At 49.5% G+C, this 23,865-nt stretch overlaps 1 protein-coding gene across 1 annotated transcript in view; it reads right to left on the reverse strand.

Moving 5' to 3' along the window:
• LOC149366264 (uncharacterized) overlaps positions 1 to 23,865 on the reverse strand; it is a 99,170-nt gene that overhangs the window by 16,220 nt on the left and 59,085 nt on the right. Inside the window, exon 2 of the mRNA XM_089570005.1 lies at positions 2,428 to 2,630. Coding sequence (XP_089426131.1) covers positions 2,428 to 2,630 — 203 coding nt within the window. The remainder of the gene's footprint in view (positions 1 to 2,427; positions 2,631 to 23,865) is intronic.

Raw genomic sequence — 23,865 nt, forward strand, 5'->3', positions numbered from 1 at the left:
AGAGTTGCTCCCTTAAGAAGGGCTCTCGCAAAAATTTCTTTCGACACTCTATAGGCTTTCCATAACGTTTGGCCTATAAAGCCTATAGCCTTTTTATAGAGTAATCCTGTAGAGTAGTCTATAGGCAAATCAAATCCTGCGGATGGTTTATAAATAATCTGCAGATATATTGCCACGCAAGTTTGGTAGAATTTTTGTACAGTGTCTATAGACGGCGGAAAAACACATAAATATGTATAGGAAGGTAATAGAGTCTATGAGATGTCAACAGACAGTCTATAGACTATTTCTTGTGGGGACTAGCCGATGAGCGCTCTTCTGCCGCGAGAATGGAGACTGTGGGGAGGTATCAGCGAAATTCGCATGCGTTGCAGGACCGATGTCGATATTCTACACTTATAACAACGACCTTGCGCGGTGACTTAACCGAAGGCGGCCATAACATCAGCGGATCGTTTCCCGAGCGTTCAGCAAACACCACGAAGCGCCTTCTGTAGGGCTGCTTGGTTTTGCATCGTCGGTTCTGGCAGCGCTGCGATTCTCCACACTTCTACCAGCCGTTGGCTTTGCGCGCTACCCGAACCAGCAAACATCGAAAGCCTCAGTATTTTTCACGAAATGCCAACCGAATAAACTTGCCTTTCCTTGGTCGCTCATTCAGAAACAACGACAAATCGGAAGCACAACGAACGTGAACAGCCACTGCGAGCTTCAGGGTAACATTTTCTGCAGGGCGCTACACTGCACCCCGGGATAAGACACGCTGACGAGTCGACCGGATAGAAAGTTGTCGTTAACAAGCGTTGTACCCTGACGAGGATGGTCTAGACAGTGTCTATAAACTTCTCATAGACGCTACTGCCATGCTATCATCATCATCATCTCTACGCCCACTGCAGGCAAAGGCCTCTCCCGTATCTCTCCAATTAACCCTGTTCTTTTGCAGCTGCGACTACCGTATCCCCGCAAACTTCTTACTGCCCACCTAACTTTCTGCCACCGACTGCTTCGAATGCCTTCTCATGAAATTCACTCATTTACCGTTAATAACCAGCAGTTGTCTTTCCTTCGCATTACATGCCCTTCTCAAGCCCATTTCTTCCCCCTGATGTCGTACAGGATGTCAGTGACCCGTGTTTGTTCTGTCACCCACTCCACCCGCTTCTGATCACTTAATGTTACAGCCGTCATTTTTCTTTTTATAGCTGGCTGCGTTGTCCTGAACTTAAGCTAAACCAATTTCGTTAGCCTCCACGTTTCTTCCCCGTAAGTGAGTACCGGTAAGATACAACTCTTGTATGCGTTTCTCTTGAGGGATATTGCTAAACTGGCATTCATAATCTGAGATAACCTTCCATTCATAATCTGAGATAACCTTCCATATGCAGCCACCACGGTGGCTCAGTGGTTATGTCGGTAGCTTACCCGAAAGGGCGGGTTCGATCCCGGCCGCCATGGTCGAATTTCCATGAAGGCGAAATGCTAGGACCTGTGTCACTACGCTCAGTAAGGCTGTAAGCAGAGCATTATAAAAATAACAAGGAGCCAGCCAGCTCATTTATTTCACCGACCACTACGAGATAATTTTTTTTACGGTAAATGACGCGGCTCTCCATTTTCTATATGTCGTGAATAATAACCGCCGCGTTCATCTCCATGAAGGCCAATAAAAATGCTATCCCCACGGGCTTGAGCCTAATTGATCTCTTGTCCCGGAGAGCAGGTCCGTCATATACCTGCGCTGACGTACTGCAGATTTCGTACGGGGGTGGTCATTCAGGGCGGGCGGGCGCGATTCCCCTACACACACACACACACACACACACACACACACACACACACACACACACACACATACACACACACACACACACACATACATACATACATACATACATACATACATACATACATACATACATACATACATACGTACATACATACATACATACATACATACATACATACATACATACATACATACATACATACGTACGTACGTACGTACGTACGTACGTACATACATACATACATACATACATACATAGATACATAGATACATGCATACACTTCTGTACCCCTAGGAACGGCGAATATTTTATGAGTTTTCGGACAAGTTATCACTGTCACTGTGTCCAGTGCTCGATGGCCTTCAGCGAAAGCTACAACGTCAAAAATACGCAGCTCACCGGGTCTGCTTCCGCTCGTGCAATGTGGGTCGTTCTGCACCTTCAGCGTTCTAAATGTCTCCAAGATACGAGGAACTCACGTTCTCACTAGTTCCCAACTTAGGAACTCCCACAGGTGTTAGAGGGCCCCACTACACGTCTTAGGTGCCCCCGAGCTGCGCATTTTCGACAAAGGCTACACATATGGTAATGCAGCCGGACGCGAGATCGAGGAATGCCGTGTCCGGCTCCTCATCACCTCTGTCGGCAGCTCCTCCTCGTTGGCGGCGTCGTCGACCTCCGTCGCGGCCCCTGGCGGTGGTGGCTGAGCCTCGGCCGAGGGGCCTGGATCCTCTCTCCTCGCCCTCCTGGGGGCGCGACCCCGGCCACGACGTGGTCGTTCCTCGACGGATTCATCAGCGTCCACTATGGCTTGTTGCCTGCAGGCCCTCTCTGGACGTTCTGCGTTAATTGGTGGGATAGCAGGTGTTGGTTTGCTGGACACTTCACCCTGCGTGTATTACACTATAAACACGAATACGCCTAGATGGGAGTGAAAGGAAAGTATGCTGTCCTCTAGGTGGCGCTAAAGGACATCATACTGCGTTTTTACTCCTTTCTGTCTTCAGCGCAGTTTTGATCATTCATCTGTACAAATATTTCGCCATTTACGGCTTCGAAAGGCATGTCATGGATGCAATTGACGACAAAGTCCATGTCGTTATGTACAATTTTCTGTTCTAACGAATAAAAAAAGAGAATGGGAAGGAAGCAATCTCGTGGCTCTTTCGAATGGCTCAATAAAATCAAAGGAGCGATTGTCCTTTGTAATATCAAACGGCTGCAAATTACCGCGCAATTTTGGTTATTACGAAAAAAAGAATATGGCGTGAATTTCTCTCGGGCAGTTTTTCTGTTTTTTTCTATTTATACTGTGCCAAGAGATGGGGTTTGCCTAAGTGCGATATAGAACGCCGGAACAGTTCTGGTTTCGTCATAACCTTCGTAAAGAGGCGTGGTAATCGGATGAGATGAGAGGACTTCATATGGATTTTAAAGGGTTTTACTTTTTCCCGCTCGATCGCCACTTTACAGAGCACCGGTGTATCGCACTGCAAGCAAAAAGCAAAAGCCATGCGTTCAGCAACGAATGAAGCAAGGAGAACGCAGTCAACGCCAGAGCAACACACCATGCAAAAATTCAGGGGACACTTTGGCTCTCTAAAATGCTTCAAGGCGAAAGCGTTTCCAGGCGCACTGGTTGTTTTTATTTGCTCTTTATTTTTTATATTTTTTTATTTGTCGTCATTTTCTTGTTTTTATTGTTTATTTTTATTTCCACAATTTATTTTATTTTGTTTCTATTTTTTTCCTTATTTTCTTATTTTTATTTTCCTTTTCTTGGCTTTATTCCTTTTATTTTATTTATGAAACCTATGCATTCACTAGATGCGCCTTTATTCATGCTGGAACCTTGAGCCATCGTGGCGGAGTGGTAGCGTCTCCTCTTCAAATGCCCTGGTTCGATTCCCACCCTCCGCGCAGTTTCTTTTTAAGCAGTGACGCCGAAAGGCGGACAAATCTGCCGACGCGTGTGTTGACACGGCTGCCGACGCGTCTGTCGACATTCCTGCCGACGCGTCTGCTAACGACAGTATGAGTCATTAAAGGCTTTAGCCTTAATAAACGCCACGCCACAGACAACGCCACAAAATACATCGCAGTAGCAAACATCACCACAATGTGTCACGCCACGCCCTGTACATGAGGAAACCTGCGCCGAAGCTTCCTTTCCATGCTGAAACAGGTTCGTGCTCTATATCCAAGCCAAGATGGACGTTTGGAACACCCCGAGACAAGGAACTCAACGAATAAGACCCGTGTACTTTAGTCGCTTGCTCCTTTTCTTGGTGATCCGATAGGCTCACATAAGCAGCTTTAAGCAGTCCAGTGCAGCGACGCGTACGCCGTGTTGACAGCGCTGATTCCTCAATATACTTCTCACCATCATGAAGCGCAACAAAGCGTTATTTATTTATTTATTTATTTATTTATTTATTTGTGATACCCTCAGGGTACAAAGTACATTTCAGAGGGGAAGGGCAGTTGATAACAAGAAAAATAAACAAAGCACAATTCATACAAAACTATGGAACAACTGAGGCAGGATAAAAAGAAGTGAGCAAAGTTAACACGGAACAGATTAATAAAATAGTTTAAGAACGATACTAATACGTGGAGAACACAACACTACAATAAAATACAGAAGCGATCATTATGTAATCAGAGTGGCAAATATTATTCTAAATTGAGTTGAATCAGTGATGCTAGTTAATGATGCGGGTAGGGAATTCCATTCTTTAGAGGTTAGCGGAAAATATGATTGCGCACATGTCACTGTGTTACAATGAGGCACTGTGACCTTGTGTTGATGATCACGACGGTGAGAAATGAACGGTGCTGGTCGAATCCATCGAGAGCAAAGTTGAAAATTGGAGTAGAAAATCTCATGGAATAGGCAGATGCGGAAGTGCTTACGGCGGGTAGCTAGGGGCAGGAGGTTTAAAGACCTTTTCATTTGGGTGACGCTAGATGTACGATGGTAATTGCCTAAAAAGAATCTAGTTGCACGATTCTGGACAGTTTCCAGAACCTGTGTCAGTGAGACCTGTCCAGGGTCCCATATGGATGAAGCGTATTCCATTTGCGGTCGTACGTAGGTCCTCTATAATAATCATTTCAACGAAGATGGAGCAAGTGTAAAATTTCTTCGAAGATAACCGAGCGTTTTGTTTGCTTTAGATGCTACATGTTCTATATGAAGTTTCCAGGACAGGGTGTTAGTTATATGTATGCCAAGATACCGGTACGATCTTACGCTTTCAAGGGGATGACTGTGAAGAAAATAAGGAGGACAAGTAGTATTTGAACATAAAACTCTCATAGATTTGCATTTTTTAATATTTAGTTCCACATCCCAATTATGACACCAGTCTAGTATGTTATTAAGACCGACCTGGAGAGAGCGAATATCGGAATCGTTACTTATTTTACGGTAAATCACGCAGCCGTCGGCAAACAAACAAATCCTAGAGTTAACAGTATCAGGCAGATCATTAATATAAATCAGGAACAGTAAAGGGCGACGATGTTAGGGCGATGTTAGGGCGACGACACCTGCAATTACACAGGAGGCCAAAGAACCGCTTTAGCAGTATCGCTCGAATCTTCGCTTCAGATTCTTCATCCTGTCCTTTCAGTGGGTGACTGTCGACATCTTTTTCGATAATGCACTTCGAGGGCGTCGTCGATATCTTCCCCACAAGGTGGCTCATATATGATAACCTTGAATTATCAGTGGCACTACAAAGCCCGTTTTGACCCACGAACGACGGTGAAGCCTACAGGGGTAACAAAATACTAAGTGGCGAGGCGTTGGAAAAGTGTTTTAGGGCCTCTTAAGAAAGTCTGTGTCGAGCACAAGACAGCACACCATGCCCCACAAGGACGCTTCAAGTACGCTTCACACCACACCATAGGCAGCCGTACCGTAATGATCTCCAACCGAGCGGGACACACTGGAAGCGAACCCGGGTCCTCTCCTCGCTCATTTTAGTGCTCCGTCTCTGTAGCATCGCATCACAGTTCAAGTAGCACGCCAGCCGAGCCTGTAATGTCCGCCGCAGTTTTCATTTCAGGCTTCAGAAGGCGGCATTTCTCTCCTATTGGAATGGTTATAAAATCTCGGGAGCGTTGCCAAACCCACTCTTCGGCGTAAAGCGAGGTTGAGCTCCGGAGTATATAAATCGATTAATCGGCGCCGTTGTGTTCTAACAGGGTGACGACGACACACTGTGCCAAAATGAAACGGGTTAAAGAAATACTGCAAGGAAAGAATTGGTTATTTAGTATCAGTTAGGGAAGTTTCTCTCGAGAAAGCACCGTAGGCAACAAGTCGCGCTACACTGGAGATCTTCATTAATTGCTACCAGAGGGGGCCCTACATCGTGAGCAACCATTCCAGTAGGCTGTGTTTTTTGCGTGTAGTGTTTATTAAATTGAGGCTGCCACTGCAGATACCGAGCTTTCAAACTATTGCTAATCCGCGAAGGCACAAAAGCCTCCCATGTGTCGCCAGCTACCATGGGTGGTCCTCACCGCATATTGTATCTTTATCACCAAGGCCGCAGGTGATTTTGCATGATTGTCGGCTGGGGCATTCCTGATACGGTAACGATTCTTCATTGATGCCAACGCCTCCATTCCACCACGATTTCTTTTCGTCGTAAGTTCTTTTCGGAAACTGAGTGTCACAAGATTGTTCCTGTCATCTCTTTGACCCTGGCTACTAGACCAACGACCGAGGTATCGTTCGGCTGCAGCGCAAAAGTTTGTGATATCTTTTTTTTGTTCCTTCAATCCATGGTTTCCTGCATCATTTTACGCTTTCATGACTCCACTTTGCGGCACCAATTTTTTTACCTTACTCTCCATCAAAGGACACTCACTTACTCCTCAGTCACAGTATGCCACTCCTGATTCTCGGCCGATGCCCCATTGATAGCACATGACCTTTGATCTTCCAGCGAAAGAACGGCTTGCTTCTATTTTGACAGACATGCGAAGAGATGTAGCTTTCAACAATGGGTCAGATGTTATGAGAAAGGATGAGGACCACTGACCAAAGCGTGGAGGCATCGAACCCTTGTGCATAGATTGCGCTCATGGAGCCTTTTTGGCAGCCGCGAAAAACTCCCATAGCCGGGCAGGGGCTGCGTCACAAGAGAAGTGTCTATGTGTAGAAATCACCCTTCAAGGACAGGCGCTGAACGCTAAAATTAATCGCAGGAATTTCGAATTCGAGTACATATTATTACTAACAAGCACTATGAAATTCCCTAAAATATAGTCCGCAAGGCTGGATCCTCAGAATATGGGCAGCCTTTTTTTTGTAGCGAAACCTACACTGGTCACGAACTAGCGAATTCGCTGTAGCAGTGCTCTACAGCAGTTCCTCTAGGCCCGTGCGAAGGCACTCCATAGAGCGTGCGGCACCGAGCCGGACGCGGTATGGGTGGACGCTGCCTGCACGGGTGATGAAGCGACAGCAGCTGTGGTGGACTCTTCTTTGTCCGCCCACCTCACACTACCTCTCCCTCCAGACACGTCTCCAGAGGCTGCAGAGGAAGCCGGCATTGCCCTTGCTATCACCCGCACGGAAGCCCGGTACATTTTAAGTGATTCTAAAACTGCGATTCTAAATTTTGCTCGAGGCCGAGTCCATGTCCCTGCTTTTAGCATACTGGACTCGCCCGACGCACCCCCGCCCCGCCAAGTGGAACTGATATGGGTGCCCGCGCACTCCGGGAATCCCGGAAACGAGGCCGCCAACCTATTATCCCAAGGTTCTTTAAACCGGGCTCAGGTGGCCTCGGAAAGGGGATTCACGAAGGAGCGCATGCACTCATTCAGCGAGCTGACGCAAGCCTACAGAGCCTCACGCCAGCTCTACCCCCCGCCCCACTCCTTCCTAGATAATAGAGAGTTTTAGTATTGCGGGCTTTGCGTAATTGCGTGCATAGCGGAATAGCGGGTCCAGAGTGCGCATGCGCAGAACGCTAACGGGGAAATAGCGTTAGCGTACGCACGCAATTTTCAGAATTTAGCGTTGCGGCAGTTGCGGCTTTTGCGCCCTTAGCGTGGAAACATGGCGGCGTCCTTTCAAGCGACAGCCGCCCGCTTCAGCCGATTCAGCAGCTCTTGCGATTCCGGTCGGCACGTTTACCGGCAACTACTGGTGTTTTTGCTTTTCGTTATGACTTACCTTGCTTCGACGATAAAGTTTAAGCTGCAATTCAGCCCAGTTTTTGAGATACGCTCTCGATTCTGGAGCGCGCAAGCCTAATGGAACCTCAAGCTGCAATGCAATTGTCTGCAACGGCCCGAAACGAGGCCGAAACCTAGCACAAACGTCCGGAACGAGACAAAAATAGATTTGAAGCTTTTTCGCGCTGTTTTATAGACTTAAATTATGTAAAGTGAGTTTATGTTAAATTTACAAACCTTTTTTGAACATTATACGTCACGTGACGGAAAATATTCTTGCTCCAACGGCTTGTAGTTAACATTGCCTTTACTAGATAGCGCCACTGTTTTACGTTTTTATTTCATTTTATTTCAATTTTGGGGTCATTTTGCAGACGAAAATGAACGCTGCACTAATAATTAGTTTAAAAAACTCGGAAATATTATACTTTGGCAAGTTAGCGGCAATGTCGACCATTTTAGAAGGAGCGTTGGCATCCATGTCAAGCAGATGGCGTTTAGCGTTTTCAAAACGCTATACTAAAACTGTCTGTGGGGATAAGTTGCTTGCGGCACGCTAACGTAATAGAGAGTTTTAGTATAGCGTTAGCGTGATAGCGGACCTAAGGGAAATTACGTTAGCGTGCCGCAAGCAACTTATCCCCTCAGAGAGTTTTAGTATAGCGCTTTGGAAACGCTAAACGCCATCTGCTTGACATGGATGCCAACGGTCTTCTAAAATGGTTGGCATTGCCGCTAACTTGCCAAAGTATAATATTTCCAAGTTTTTTAAACGAATTATTAGTGCAGCGTTCATTTTCGTCTGCAAAATGACCCCGAAATTGAAATAAAATGAAATGAAAACGTAAAATAGTGGCGCCATCTAGTAAAGGCAATGTTAACTACAAGCCGTTGGAGCAATAACATTTGCCATCACATGACGTCTAATGTTCAAAAACTTGAGACAAATTTAATATAAACTCTCTTTACATAATCCAAGTCCATAAAACACCGCGAAAAACCTCCAAATCTATTTTTGTCTCGTTCCAGACGTTTTTGCTAGGTTTCTGCTGCGTTTCGGGCCATTGCAGACGGTAGCAGTGCAGCTGGTGGTAAAGCAAGGTAAGTCATAGCGAAAAGCAAAAACACCAGTAGTTGCCGGTAAACATGCCGACCGGAATCGCAAGAGCCGCTGAATCGGCTGAAGCGGGCGGCTGTCGCTTGAAAGGACGCCGCCATGTTTCCACGCTAAAAGCGCAAAAGCCGCAACTGCCGCAACGCTAAATTCTGAAAATTGCGTGCGTACGCTAACGCTATTTCCCCGTTAGCGTTCTGCGCATGCGCAGTCTGATCCCGCTATTCCGCTATGCACGCAATTACGCAAAGCCCGCAATACTAAAACTCTCTATTTTCCCTTAGGTCCGCTATCACGCTAACGCTATACTAAAACTCTCTAATAAATAAGCAACACCCTCGCGCAGAATGCAGACACACTCTCTCCCTTCACCCCTTACCCTAGCCCACTATCATCCCTCCTTCCCCACTCCGGCATGCGCGCTATACCCAGAACCCTTGGCTTCTTCCCTCCACATCCTTTCCCTCTGCCCGGCGGACCCTCCCCAATACCTCCTAGAAAGTCTTTCTAGGAGGTATTGCCCTCCCCCGCGGGGCCTAGGGAACCTCAAGACCTGGGAGGACTGGGAGACCCTGCTGCGCTCGGAGGACCCGGCCGTGCAGACCATCGCCACCGGCTGGGCTGCCAGTGTTATGGACCTTAGGAACATAAACACTTGAGTGCAGTGGGTTCGCGCGGGGACCCTGGGGCGTGCCCCGATTTCCTCTTTAATTAAAGTTTCTCTCTCTCTCTCTCTCTCGGAACGCGACCGCTCGCGAATGCGCCGGGAAGTACGGGTGTCCCCCGCCCCGAGTGTATTTTTGTGTACAGGAAAGCATGTTCTACCTCGCACGTGCGGGCACGACTGGGTGTTTGCACTTGCTTTTCTTTTATGTTTTTTTTTGCGAGGAAGCGAATGTTTTGCCTCGTTTCGTGGAGGCACGCACAGACGTGCTGGCACGTCTGTGCGTGTGTGTTTGTTTTTAAGGCAAAAGCCTTTAATGCCTCATATTGTCGTTAGCAGACGCGTCGGCAGCCGTGTCGACAGACGCGTCGGCAGGAGTATCGACAGACGCGTCGGCAGAAGTGTCGACAGACGCGTCGGCAGCCGTGTCGACAGACGCGTGGGCAGATTCGTCCGCCTTTCGGCGTCACTGCTTAAAAGGCTCAAGGTTCCAGCATGAATAAAGGCGCATCTAGTGAATGCATGGGCTTCATAAATAAAATAAAAGGAGTAAAGTCATGAAAAGGAAAATAAAAAATAAAACTAAGAAAATGAACAGATGTGAAAATAAAAATAAAAATATTAAAATTAAGAAAATGAGCATAAAAATAAATAAACAAATATGAAAAACAAAGTATATAAAAACAAACAGTGGCCAGGAAACGCTTTCGCCTTGCAGCACTTTAGACAGCGAAAGTGCCCCCTGAATTTTTACTTGTATTTTGTGGTAGAGAGGGTGGTTTACCTTGTAGAAGCTGGAGGGCTGGCCATGCTCTCGATGAGCCAATCATGTTAGGAGTATGACATGATTGGGTGCTACTAAAGGTGGGCCGGGCCTCTAGGTCTTTAAAACCGGGCCCAGAGCCGGAATAAGGGTTATGAGCTAAGGTCAGGTGCTATGCATCTTCGGCTATGCCGAGTAGGGGCCTCCCCTAATGTTAGCCAGATCCACTTTTTGGTTGTTTTATATCTTTGTTGCTTAATTTCTCTTTTTGCCGCTAAATTTGTCTCCAGTGCCTTAATTTGTATGTGATGTAAATATCTCTATATAAATCTTCAAGTATTCCCTATTTTATCTCTGCGTCCCAACTCATCGTAAGACCGTCTCTGATGGGGTACCCCAGGTGCGAAGATAACGATTCAGTCTTCTGGTCTACAAACCGTCTCTAGCGGGGCACCTCTGGTGCAAGGAAGAAGAAGAACATGAAATTTACTGGCGCAGTCGACGAGGATCCTGCGGCCATCTGAAGACGGCACAGGAAGAAGACTGTAGGCAGGTAAAAGGGGATGACCAGGCTACAGGTCAGCGTTCGAGAAGACCCGCAGAGAGACAGCGGCAAGGGCCACGGCAGCGGACCATCGACGCAAGGCAGCCGGCCGGAAAAGAGAGCAGCGACGGGACCACGACCAGGCACAAGCGAGACGACAGCAATGGGCGTGACGCCATCGGCATCAAAGGGTGAGTCTCTTCTTGCTTCGTGCTGGCGTGAGCATTGCTGTCCAGTTAAGCTTGGGTGGGTGGCATGGATACGCGCTTCGCCCATTTAAACCCCGATAAGCAGAAAGCACGGGCGATAGCCGACGCAGATGACACGGTGGTCGTCGGAAACGAGACGAGCGAGGTGGAGACGCCGGAGATGCCACAGGTCCAGGAAAGAAATGGAAAAGTGCAGGACGACCTGCTGGTGTTAGAGAAGAAGTGTCAGCTGGCAAAGCTGGAACTTGAGCTTGCTCAGCTGAGGCAGCGAGGAAGCGCTGGAGAGGACGCCAAGGTCGTTGAGAGGCATGCTAACCACAGCGAGCTAAGGCATTACTCAAAATTGCTTGCGGGAATTCTCCCAAAATTTCCAAGCGACGCAGAAGTGCCAGTGTGGTTCGAGGCGGCGGAGAACACACTAAACGCATATGAAGTGCCGAGAGAACGGTGGGGCCAAATTATTTTCACGCTCGTTGCAGATAAAGTACAGTTTCTGTCGACCCGCTTAGCGCCATCTCAGCACAGGGACTACGAAGCGGTAAAGAAATCGGTACTGGAGGACCTGAAACTCTCCACGGGAGAGTACCTCAGTAGATTTAAAGGCGCGACGAAACGGAGCACCGAAGGATGGAGAGCGTATACGACGCGTCTCCAGAGCTACTTACGATTCTATTTAGACGAGCGCAACGTCAGCACCTTTGAGCAGTTGCTGGAGCTGTTAGTGGCGGACCAGCTAAAGAATAACCTCTCAGATGCAACACTAAAGTACGTTACGCTGCAAGAAGGAAACGTGTGGCGGAGAGCAACCGAACTGGCCGCACTACTGCAGACATTCGAGGACCAGGACGTTTTCGATCCTGGGGGCAGCAACTTTTGAGTTATCGCCCCGTTTTGGGACCAGCCTAATGAGCAGATAGACCGTTAGGCATTAATCGTGTCGATTGACACACGTGGTGGCTCGAACGCACCCAGGGACGCTCGGTGCGGCCAAGGAGGCTCACGTGGCCGCTTACGGACCCCATATCACTGCTACTGAACGCTCCAGTTGCGAGTGTCGGTGTGCGTGTGTGCTCGTTCGTGAGCAGGCCGAGGGTGTGCATGCAGGTGCAACGTGTCGCAGTGCGACAACTTGGAGTCCGTTTTACAGCGCACAGCAAGCCTGCCACCGTGTGTATTTGAGAGTGCATTTTGTTTATGTTCCTCGTCCTGCGAGGGTTTTGTTGGTGCCAGTGCTGATCTAATTACTATAATTATGTGCTGCTGTACGTACGTCGCCCTCAGGGCGATTTCATGAGTTTGTCCGATTCCTTCTTGGTTGTAATTATAAAATGGAATTTGAGCCCTTTGTAGAATCTTGGGAAGGGCCTGTAAGGGATCGGTAGTGTACGCGGGGTCATCGGGACCGGTTTTTCTCCCTCAAAGCGAAGCGTCTCCTTTCTCGGAACGCGGCCGCTCGAGAATGCGCCGGGAAGTACGGGTGTCCCCCGCCCCGCGTGTATTTTTCTGCGAAGGAAAGGATGTTCTACCTAGCACGTGCGGGCACGACTGGGTGTTTGCACTTGCTTTTCTTTTATTCTTTTTTTTGCGAGGAAGAGAATGTTTTACATCGCACGTGCTGGCACATCTGTGCGTGTGTGTTTGTTTTTACTTGTATTTTGTGGTAGAGAGGGTGGTTTTCCTTGTAGAAGCTGGAGGGCTGGCCATGCTCTCGATGAACCAATCATGTTAGGTGTATAACATGATTGGGTGCTACTAAAGGTGGGCCGGGCCTCTAGGTCTTTAAAACCGGGCCCCGGAGCCGGAATAAGGGTTCCGAGCTAAGGTCAGGTGCTATGCTTCTTCGGCTATGCCGAGTGGGGGCCTCCCCTAATGTTAGCCAGATCCACTTTTTGGTTGTTTTGTATCTTTGTTGCCTAATTTCTCTTTTTGCCGCTAAATTTGTCTCCGGTGCCTCAATTTGTATGTGATGTAAATGTCTCTATATAAATCTTCAAGTATTCCCTTTTTTTTGAGTGGTGTGTATCTGTTCTCGCTTCGGTGAGCGCGGCTTCGGCCGCTTCTTTGTTTTTTGGGCAGCGTCCGCTCCGGCGGACGCAGTTGTTGCTGCGACGCGCGTCTTTCCTTTCCTCTCTCTCCTTCCTCTGATCTTTTAACTCTCCTCTATCTGCACGTGGCAGCGGTGGTGGCTGGGCTCGAGCCAGTAGCAGGCCCGTGCAATTTCCTTTTCATCCTTCTCTCAGTCACAACAAGAACTTTTTGATCTCTGCGTCCCAGCTCATCGTAAGACCGTCTTTGACGGGGCACCCTTGGTGCGAAGATAACGATTAAACTTCTGGTCTACAAACCGTCTCTGGCGGGGCACCTCTGGTGCAAGAAAGAGGAAGAACCTGAACTTTACTGTTGACTCGTTTTGATCCCGGCCGCTTTTTGATGGAGGCGAATCTATAACTGCCCGTGTTCTGCGCGATACCAGCACACGTTAACGTACCCCAGGTGGTCGATATTTAGGTTTGGTTTGGTTTGCGGGGTTTCGTCTGGTTTGTGTGGATATTTATCCGAGGCTCTCCACTTCACTACCAAATTTCCTCACAGCCCACGTCGCTTTGTGAACAGCACTCACCGCCATAATTCCTGAAGCTTGTGGGCTAGCAAAAGTGGGAGATCTTGCCGGCCTGCTCTAATCTGGTAGCACAAGCGCGGATCACAGCACGAGCCCAAGAGGTTGCCTTCAGCACTAACTGATCATTCCACCGAACCCATCATTCCCAGTACCGATATTATGTCTCTTAATGTTTCACGAGTGACTCACTGGAACGTTAAACGGCCATCTACTAAGAAGGGGCGAAAATCGGGCAAGTATGCAATAATGCATGGTTCAAAAAGGGGTGTAAAAAAATATACAGGGGGCACTTTGACCGTCTAAAGTGCGTAGAGGCGAAAGTGTTTTAAGCACCACTTTGCCTATGTGACACTGGTGACGTCACCACTGGATGACGTCACACATAATTGATGACAGAGTAAGGACAAATTACTAATTAATGACACGCCGCGGTGGCTCAGTGGCTATGGTGCTCGGCTGCTGGCCCGAAAGACGCGGGTTCGATCCCGGCCGCGGCGGCTGAATTTCTTTGGAGAAATTCGAGGCCCGTGTACTGTGCGATGTCAGTGCACGTTAAAGAACCCCAGGTGGTCGAAATTTCCGGAGCCCTCCACTACGGCGTCTCTCATAGCCTTAGTCGCTTTGGGACGTTAAACCCCAAAACCAAACCAGACTAATTACTGATTAATCACTCAGCTCTGACTGCTAAGAGACGCGCCTCAGCAGTCGGGAAGAGCGGACGTGTCTCACGTCGGCTCCGCCGAATTTTATGATCCTTTCCCGAAGCATTTGCCGAAGCGCTGCGACACCATCTGGCTACACTTCCAGAACAACGAGGAGACCACCCACCCTTGTTCAGGTGGGACCGTTTTCTCAATTCCTTCGAGAATTTGAAGACCAAGCGGATCGCGCGAGTTGCTAAGCCTAACAGTTAGGCCACGACTCAGCTGCCCGCCGCGGCTCCGCGGGCAAATTCTGCCGCAAACCATGACGACCCTGATGGGATACGACCCGGAGGGGATGCAGATTGTCACCATGCCGCAGGCGAAAACCACAGTTTTCGACAAGGTTACGGAGGCGATTATCCAACGCAAGATAGAAGAGTGGGAACGCGCATCAGCCCGTGACAACCACTCGGCACGGCAAAAAGGTCGAACGCCAGATGGACGCGTCACCGCGGCAGGGGATACGCCGCTGCAGCAGACGCCCCGCACGCAAGTCAAGCGTTGGAAGCCTCCTCCGCAGCCGCGTCTGGACAAGCAAGATGCAGTGATCATAATCAAACCTAAAGGAACGCTGGATCTCAGCAAATTCAGGGGAAGCAACGCGGTCGGAAACGCCTTGCACATTGCTGCTGGCGTCGACAAGGGCTCAGCCGAGCTCAGCGTTTGGCCCATATGGGAACAGAGCATCATCGTCGTCGGGGTGCGAGACGCCCAAATAATCAGAAAGATCCTGGCAATTCACGAAATTCAGCTTGGGGACAAGGCACAGGCAGTGTACTCCTACCTCCCCACCTCTGACGACACTTGCAAAGGAGTAATACAAGTGGACCCGAGGGTTTCCAACGAAGACATCACGAACGCGCTTCGCTCCCCGGACGCACCAGTGGTGAGCGTGAGAAAATTAGGTTCCTCCAACGTGGCGGCCATCACGTTTGAAGGAAGAAAGGTTCCGTTTCACGTCTTCTACTACGGTGAAGCGGTTCCAGTACGCCTATACAAGAAAACAACGCCAGCCTGCGCACTGTGCGGGAAACTTGGACACCGGGCGGATGTTTGCCCTTGCCCTTCGAAGTCAAGATGTCCGCAGTGCGGTCAGCAAGATGTTCCAGAATCCCACGACTGCCAACCCAAGTGCACGGTCTGCGAAGGTCCACATCCCATGGGGTCGAATCAGTGCAAGTACAAGTACCGAACATCACAAAAAACCAAGCCCAAGACAGGAGAAGTCAACCACCGGTAAAGATCCAGGCTGCGGAACCGGTCCGGCAGCAGAGGTCCATCGAGCAGCGGGGACCGACTGACCCACCAGGACCAGTCCAGCAACAACTCAGCACCACCCGGCTCACGCTCTTCAAGCAATGGACCTGGGACTACCGATAATGTGTCGCACAACAACGGCAGTCGTCCAGCCGAGAAGACAACAGGACCCCATAACAAGGAGCAGCGCAACGGCAGCAAGGTGAGCTGGGCAGATGTAGCTGCCTCCTCCCCCGAAGCGTTGGCTTGCAAACGACTTAAAGCAGAGATTGAACAACTAAAATCAGAAAATAGCACATTGAAACAGCAGTTAGTCATCGCAGTCAATCCAAACAACACATTACCTCCATCGACGCAACAGGCATGTCCGATGGAAGAAGATAGGGCAGAGCTACACCCTCCGTCTCCACACCAGTTAGATGCTAGCACCCCCGAGAGGCAAGCAACTACACCAGACGCACCCCACCAGGCACCAACTCCGCAGGCACCACCATCGCAGGCACTAAAGCAGCAATATACAGAGCACCCCCAAACCCAGGAACGCATCACTCGCTTGGAAAAAACAATTCAAGACCTCATTGAAAATAAATTACAAATTATGATCGAGACGACAATCGTTCGAATCAGTTATTAAACCCATGATGGAAAACCTCGAACCAGTTTTAATAAGGATGCAATTGCAGGAGATCAGAATTGACCGCAAACTTCAGGAATTATCAGATGTTTCTCACAACAGGGGCACAAAGCTGCAGGGTAAAGTGGGAACTCGTCGTCTGCCAAGCACTCAGCCAGATCTACAACCTGAGGCCGCACCACATGATGAGGCACAAGTTTCTAGTGTTCAGCATGGCTGCACAACGTAGACATAAACTTACTATCCTACAGTGGAACTGCAGGGGACTAAAACGGAAGAGGGAAACATTACAGCAATACATAGACTCTCATCCCGATACGCCGCAAATAATAGCCCTGCAAGAAGTGAATATGGAGGCTAAGATCAGAGGATACTCAACACATCAAACAAATCCCTCGACATGCATCTTGGTCCACAAATCATGCACGGCAATCACTGTAGACCTTAATCTAGACAGCGACATTGAATATACTTTCATAAATATACTGCCACAGCACAGAAACAGCAAGGGCACCTATATACTCAATATATATACTCGCCCCAAACAGCACCGCGTAGCCTTCGACGTGATCTTTCTTCAAGCCCTAAGAGAAGCCCAAAAAGCTCCCCTAGCTATAGTTGGCGACTTTAATGCTTCTAGCCCCCTATGGGGATACCCCAGGGAAGACACGAAAGGCAGAAAACTAGCATCCGCCATCGCTGATATGGCCCTGACCCTACTCACGGACCCGCAGCACCCGACGCGAGTCGGCACCAGCGTAACGCGGGATACTTCTCCCGACCTCACGCTCGTCCGCAATGCCCGCAACTATGAGTGGCTCAATACAGGAGAGACCCTAGGCAGCGATCACTACGTGCTGCAGACCATCTTCGAAAGCAACAAGCACAGCAAACCACGAGGGCAAGCCAGAATTACAGACTGGGAGACATTCAGAAAGGACACCAAACTAACCACATCCGAACAAATAACCAGCTACGAAGATTGGGCGGCTTCCATTCTTGACCTTAAAGAAAAGCTCACAAAGTCTCTTGCCACCACGGAGGACCACCCAGCTGTTGACAACCACCTCCTACACCTTTGGGAAGCAAGACGTAGTCTTATAAAACGGTGGAAAAAACAGACACAATCGGAAACTAAGACTTCGAATAGCCAAGCTTACTATTCAAGCAGACCAACACGCATGGGACCTCGCTGGCACCAATTGGCTAACGAAGTGTGAATTCCTCAAAGGCCGCCTAGACACCAAGGCTACATGGAACCTTCTGCGATGCCTAATTGACCCTCCGAAAGCGAAGAGTGAACAACACAGAAATTTGCATCGAGCCCTACACAGCTTTCAAGGCACGGATCATGAACTCGTGGATGAACTCACGCGTCGCTATATCTGCACCGCGCGACACCCACAACCCTACAATAAGGAGTACCGTGGCGAACCGAACGAAGACCTAGACAGAGATTTCACTTCAGAGGAAATCATTGCAGCACTAGCAGATATGCGCCGAGGCACAGCCCCGGGACAAGACAAAATTACTGTCGGACTTCTGGCCAACCTCGGCACAGAGGCTCTGCAGCAACTCACGGATTACATAAACGAATGTTGGCCTACCGGCACCATTCCACAAGCATGGAAAACAGCCAATGTACACTTTATTCCCAAACCCGGCAAGAAAATCAGCATCGAAAACCTGCGCCCCATATCCCTCACGTCGTGCGCAGGCAAACTCATGGAAAAGGCAGTCCACACCCGTCTCTGCAATTATCTTGAGGACAATGAGCTACTGCCACACACGATGTTTGGATTCCGGGCACACTTGTCCACCCATCCTGTGCTTCTGGAAATCAAACGTGAAGTTATTGATCCCGCACGCACAAACAGTAACCGAGCGCTTCTAACACTTGACCTCAAGGGAGCGTTTGACAATGTCAAACATTCCACAATCCTCAACAACCTCCACGGCATGAACTGAGGACAGCGAGCCTACTCGTACATCTGCGATTTCCTTACGGACAGAACCGTCAACATCAGCACCGGCTCAAAACACACAACGCAAGTGAAGATGGGCACGAGAGGCACCCCGCAAGGGGCAGTACTATCCCCACTTCTCTTCAACATTGCACTCCTAAATCTCCCACCTGTTCTCAATCAGGTACAGGGCATACGCCACGCCCTGTACGCTGATGATATAACCATCTGGACAACCACGGGAAGTATGGGAATGATTGAAGAACAACTACAAACCGCGGCGACAACAGTTCAAAATTATGCCCGGGCATGTGGACTAACGTGCTCACCCGAAAAATCCGAACTGATAGTCTTCCGTCAACGCAAGAATCAAGACACCATCAATATCCGCGTAGACAACTCACCCATCAAGGAAGTTCAGACCATGAAGATACTTGGTCTGTACATAAATAACAACGGCAACAACCTTCTTCAACAAACGCGATCAGACAAACGCTAAGAGTCGACCCGATTCCACGAAACGTCCACCCGGAACACAACCGGGGAAGAAGAGTGGCCAGGGCCAGAGCTCTCCTGCACAGCCATGGAGACGATACGGGGACAAGGTTCGTTGACGCCGCGGAATACGCAGAACGCTCGCGATTCGCGGTTGCGGTCGTCGATTCGTGCGGCAAAACGCGCATAACGTCAAGTGTAGCGTGCGAACGCGCAGAAGAGGCGGAGGAAGCGGCGGTGGCACTCGCCCTCACGGATCCGACGTGCACCGTGGTTCTCTGCGACTCGCGTCAGACGGTTAGAAACTTCGCCAAAGGATGGATCTCACAGAGAGCGGCCCAAGTCCTGAGGAACCGGCAAGTCCAGCAGAAGGTAGAATTCCAAACCAGAATTCAATGGTTCCCGGCGCACATGGGAGAAGTATCGAGGACGTATCGCAACCGCAACGAGACGGCACACGCCAAGGCGACGAGCTCGCGAACCGCGCCGGCGACCGTCGTCCGTGGAATAGCACCAAAGACTGCTTGACCAGCTACAACGAAATTACCAAGGCCCTCTGCCTGGCCCGCCGAACCTTCCCTCCGCCCAGCGACAAGCTGGACAGGGCGCACGCGGTGACCCTCAGACAACTGCAGACGCTCACGTACCCCAACCCGGAACTATACCACAGGCTTTACCCCGGTACATACCCGACAAATATATGCAAGGTCTGCAACGCCAATGTAGCCACTTTAACTCATATGCTCTGGGACTGTAACAAAAACCTTCACGGTGCTAATTCCGGAACCCTCCCGCCGCGGTTGGCCGCTGCCTTGCGCAGCCCCAGCCTCGGGGACCAACTCTGGGCCGTCCAGCAGGCCCGCGAGGCGACGGCGAGGCAGCGCCTCGACGTCCCCACGTGGGAGACCTAAGGCCCCGTCGGCGAAAGCTCTGCAGGACTATGAATAAAGTTGTTACCAACCAACCAACAACCTTCTTGCCCTCCAGAAACTACGGCTCGTGAGCGAGCAAGTCGCCAGGATGATCGCCAGGATAACGACGCGCAAATCGGGGATGCGAGAAGACGATACTCTGCGACTGGTGCAGGCTTTCGTTGTAAGCCGCGTCGTCTACGTAGCGCCCTACCTCCGCCTTAAGAAGCGTGACATCAAAAACCTCGACATCATAATCAGAACTGCCTACAAGAAGGCCCTGGGACTCCCTCTTGCGACATCGACGGACCGGCTCTTGCGACTGGGTGTGCACAACACGATCGATGAGCTGATAGAGGCACACCTTACGGCGCAGGTGGTACGGCTCTCCACAACTCGAACTGGCCGACAAGTCCTGAGTGATTTAAACATCAATTGCCCCCGACAGCTAGACACCAAAACCGACATCCCAGCCTCATGGAGAGGACAACTCAAGGCAGCTCCACTACCCAGGAATATGCACCCTGATTTTCACCGGTAAAGACGACAAGCACGAGCCGAAGCCCTGAAAAGACACTACGGCGGGCGCGAGGGCGTGTTCTATGTCGATGCTGCGGGTCCCGAGCAGGGAATGACGGCCGTCGCGGTAGTGCACCAAAATACAACAGTCGACGGACTAGTACTGGCTAGCCAGGACATACTGGCTGCGGAAGAAGTGGCGATTGCTCTAGCTGCAACACACACTAGCTCAATATACATTCTCACAGATTCACAGACAGCGTATCGCAATTACCTCAGGGGCAGGGTTGCACCGCTAGCAGCTAAAATCCTGCAAGATAGCTACATTCGTGGCTACCAACCCACACACAAACAATTAATATGGGTACCAGGTCACCAGGGCATCCCAGGGAACGAGAGCGCACATGCCTCAGCCCGAGCATTTCTCCCCCGGGCACCCAGTGCGGATGCCGTGGAACCTCCTACCCCACTACTAACTTACAATGACATACTTCAGCACTTAAGATTATCCCGTCGGGTCTACCCTCCGCCGGCTAAGACACTAGATAAAGGGGAGGAACAACACCTCCGAAAGCTACAGACCAACATTTACAACAACCCACGAAGACTACATGCCATAGACCCGGAGTCATTTGACTCACAATGCAAATTCTGCGGGGAGAAGGCGGACCTGTACCATATGGTATGGGCCTGCCAACGAAATCAGGCGATCACTGTTAATAACCATGCAGCCAACGCAGGATGGGTGGGAGGCAGCTCTGTCCAGCTCGGACGAAAAGAGTCAAAAGCAACTCATCGAAAGAGCCCGGACAGCAGCCTACGCCAATGGGGTTCCGGACTGAGAGCTCCAACCACGGCTACAACCTCCTAAACCATTTCATTAAAATATTTTCACCACCACCACCACCTGACTGCTAATTAAAGGCGCTTAAGCTTCGCCTTTAGGAGAGGAATGCGACAGCGTGTTGTAGCTCTGCCAGGGTGTCCACGGAACGCTATGAACGCAACGCTTATTGAGGAAAGGAAATGGCGCTGTAATTCTCAGTCATCTCAGTGGACACCTTAACCGCACCGTACAGGAAGGGAGGAAGTGGAAGTGAAAGAAGAAACGCGGGCCATTATGAAGAAATTGAAAATTGTATTTGAGAAAAGGAAATTACGCAGTAACTGTCTCACATATCTCCGTCGACACCCGTCATAACGTTCATATCTGTCGACTGCCGATCCAGATTGCTAACGACAGCAATTTTAAGCCAATTTTAAGGCTTTCGTCTTAAAAATTGGAGGGGGCTTAGCTTTGGTTAAGCCTGGTAGGTTGCGAAAGCAGGTATTTTATACTGCGTCTCTCGCTCCTGGTATGCCGTCACGCTATAACGTCACTAGCGCCTGTACGTAATTTCCTTTCCTCTAATTCATTTTAAGGCGAAAGCCTTTAATGGCTCCTTCTCGCGGTGTCCGTTCATGCTCGCGGTGTCCGTCCTTGTGCTGGAATCGTGCCAACTGTGGCCTTTCCTCCGCGCAGCGGAGCAACCTCCTGCGCAATTTCCTTTCCTCTAATTCATTTTCTTCACTACGGGCCTTCTTTTCAATCCTTCTTTCACTCCCACTTCCTGCCTTCCTCTGCAAACGGATGACGGGTGTCCACCGAGAGATGCGAGACAGTCACTGCGTAATTTCCTTTCCTCAAATAGAATTTTCATTTTTATTCACCACGGCTGCTCTTCCGTCTTTCTTCTTTCACTTTCACTGCCTCCATTCTTGTACGGGGCGGTTCAGGTGTCCACCGCAACGGTTGCTACGTCAGAGGTCATTCTAAAGGTCGAACGTGGCTACCGGCCGCCGCTACGCGAAATGCCTTTAGTGAGCGCAGTATTGCTTTCGCAATACAATACAAACGGACGAAGAACACAAGGAAAAGGCCCTTTTTAACCTAGCCCGTATACTATATAGCGTATCAATCTGTCGATCAGCATGCCAATACTATCAATCGATGATTCATTAAAGTCAGCCAATCAATCAATTATTAAACACGATAGATCTGCCAAATAAATCAGTGATGAATCAGTCATTCACTCAATGAACCCGAAGAATAAATAAAAAACTAATAAATCAAACTAAATAACGTGCTTCGTTAAATTTAACGAATAAGTCCTGTCACAATCTGCCCAAACGTAATAATATTATGCAAACTAATGCAGAACGTGACCAATACAGCTGAACAATAAAAAAATTATGCCTGCAGGTGCGCCAAACATGGCGACCTCGCATCCTCACGCCATGTTCGAAGAACCGCCGCCGTCACGCGCCCTCGCTGAGAGGGGGATGGCTAGCGCCATGCGTACCAATCAATCAGTCGATCAGTATATCAATAATATCACTCAACTAATCAATAAAATCAATCAATGAATTGATCAATTATTAGACACGACATATGACCCAAATAAGTCAGTGATGATTCAGTCAGTCACAAATGAACCAACCAACCAATCAATGAACAAGAAAAATAAATCAACTAAATAAATCAAACTAAACATCGTGCTTCACTACATTTAACGAATAAGTCTTGTCACCATCTGCCCAAACGTAATAAGATTACACAAGCTAATGCAGAAGGTGGCCAATCTCGCTGAACAAAAAAAGGTGATGCTTGCCCGGTGCGCCAAACATGGCGGCCTCGCATCCTCAAGCCATGCTCGAACAACGACGGCCGTCACGCGCTCTCGCTGAGCGGGTGACGGCTCGCGCCATGCGAGCCCTCGCGAACTCGCTCAGCTGAGCGGGCGCCAGTGAAATACCATCACAAGCACCCGCGCAAATGCGCGAGCGAGCGCCAATAAGAGCCGGGCCTAAATAACCGCGACATAGCGCGAAACGGGCAATAACACGCCGCGGATACAGTGAACTGCGGACACCGTACAGATAGGCTTAGCGCGGCCCGGTCCCGGTGACCTTGACAGCCCGGGGAGGACGAGAAAGTAGGTCAACATGGCGGCTGGCCGTCCTGCATCACTCACCGCGCGGCTTCGCTCCACGTCGCTCTCTACGCTTCGGCTTTCTGGCCGAAGACAATTGCTTCCGCTTTTTCGTCGGTTTGTAGTCGTCGCCGTCCCATGTCCTATCGTCATCGTCCATCGTCTCCGAATCCGTACACAGCGACACAAGGGTACCAAATGGGAGACGTATCTGTGCAGTCAACCATCCGCTAATAGAGTCCGTCAAGCTGTGAGGACTCTCTCTGTGAACAATTCCATATATAGGTGTCTTCCCTCCTTTCCCTCTTCTATCTGCCTTCTAGCCCGGCTTTGCAGACGACACCCCTTGTTCCTTTTCCCTCCTCCCGGGCGTGTGCAAGTCTCGCTCATTAACGTTCCGAGCGCTGTCGGGCGAAGTTAAACTAATAACTAATCAAAATAGCTAATAACTAAAAATGACTCTCCAGCACCAGCCTTGGAGAATGTGTAGGTCCCTGTTGG

The sequence above is a fragment of the Amblyomma mixtum genome, chromosome 1 (assembly GCF_055824585.1).
Source record: "Amblyomma mixtum isolate Tamu chromosome 1, ASM5582458v1, whole genome shotgun sequence".
Classification (NCBI taxonomy): Eukaryota; Metazoa; Arthropoda; class Arachnida; order Ixodida; family Ixodidae; genus Amblyomma; species Amblyomma mixtum.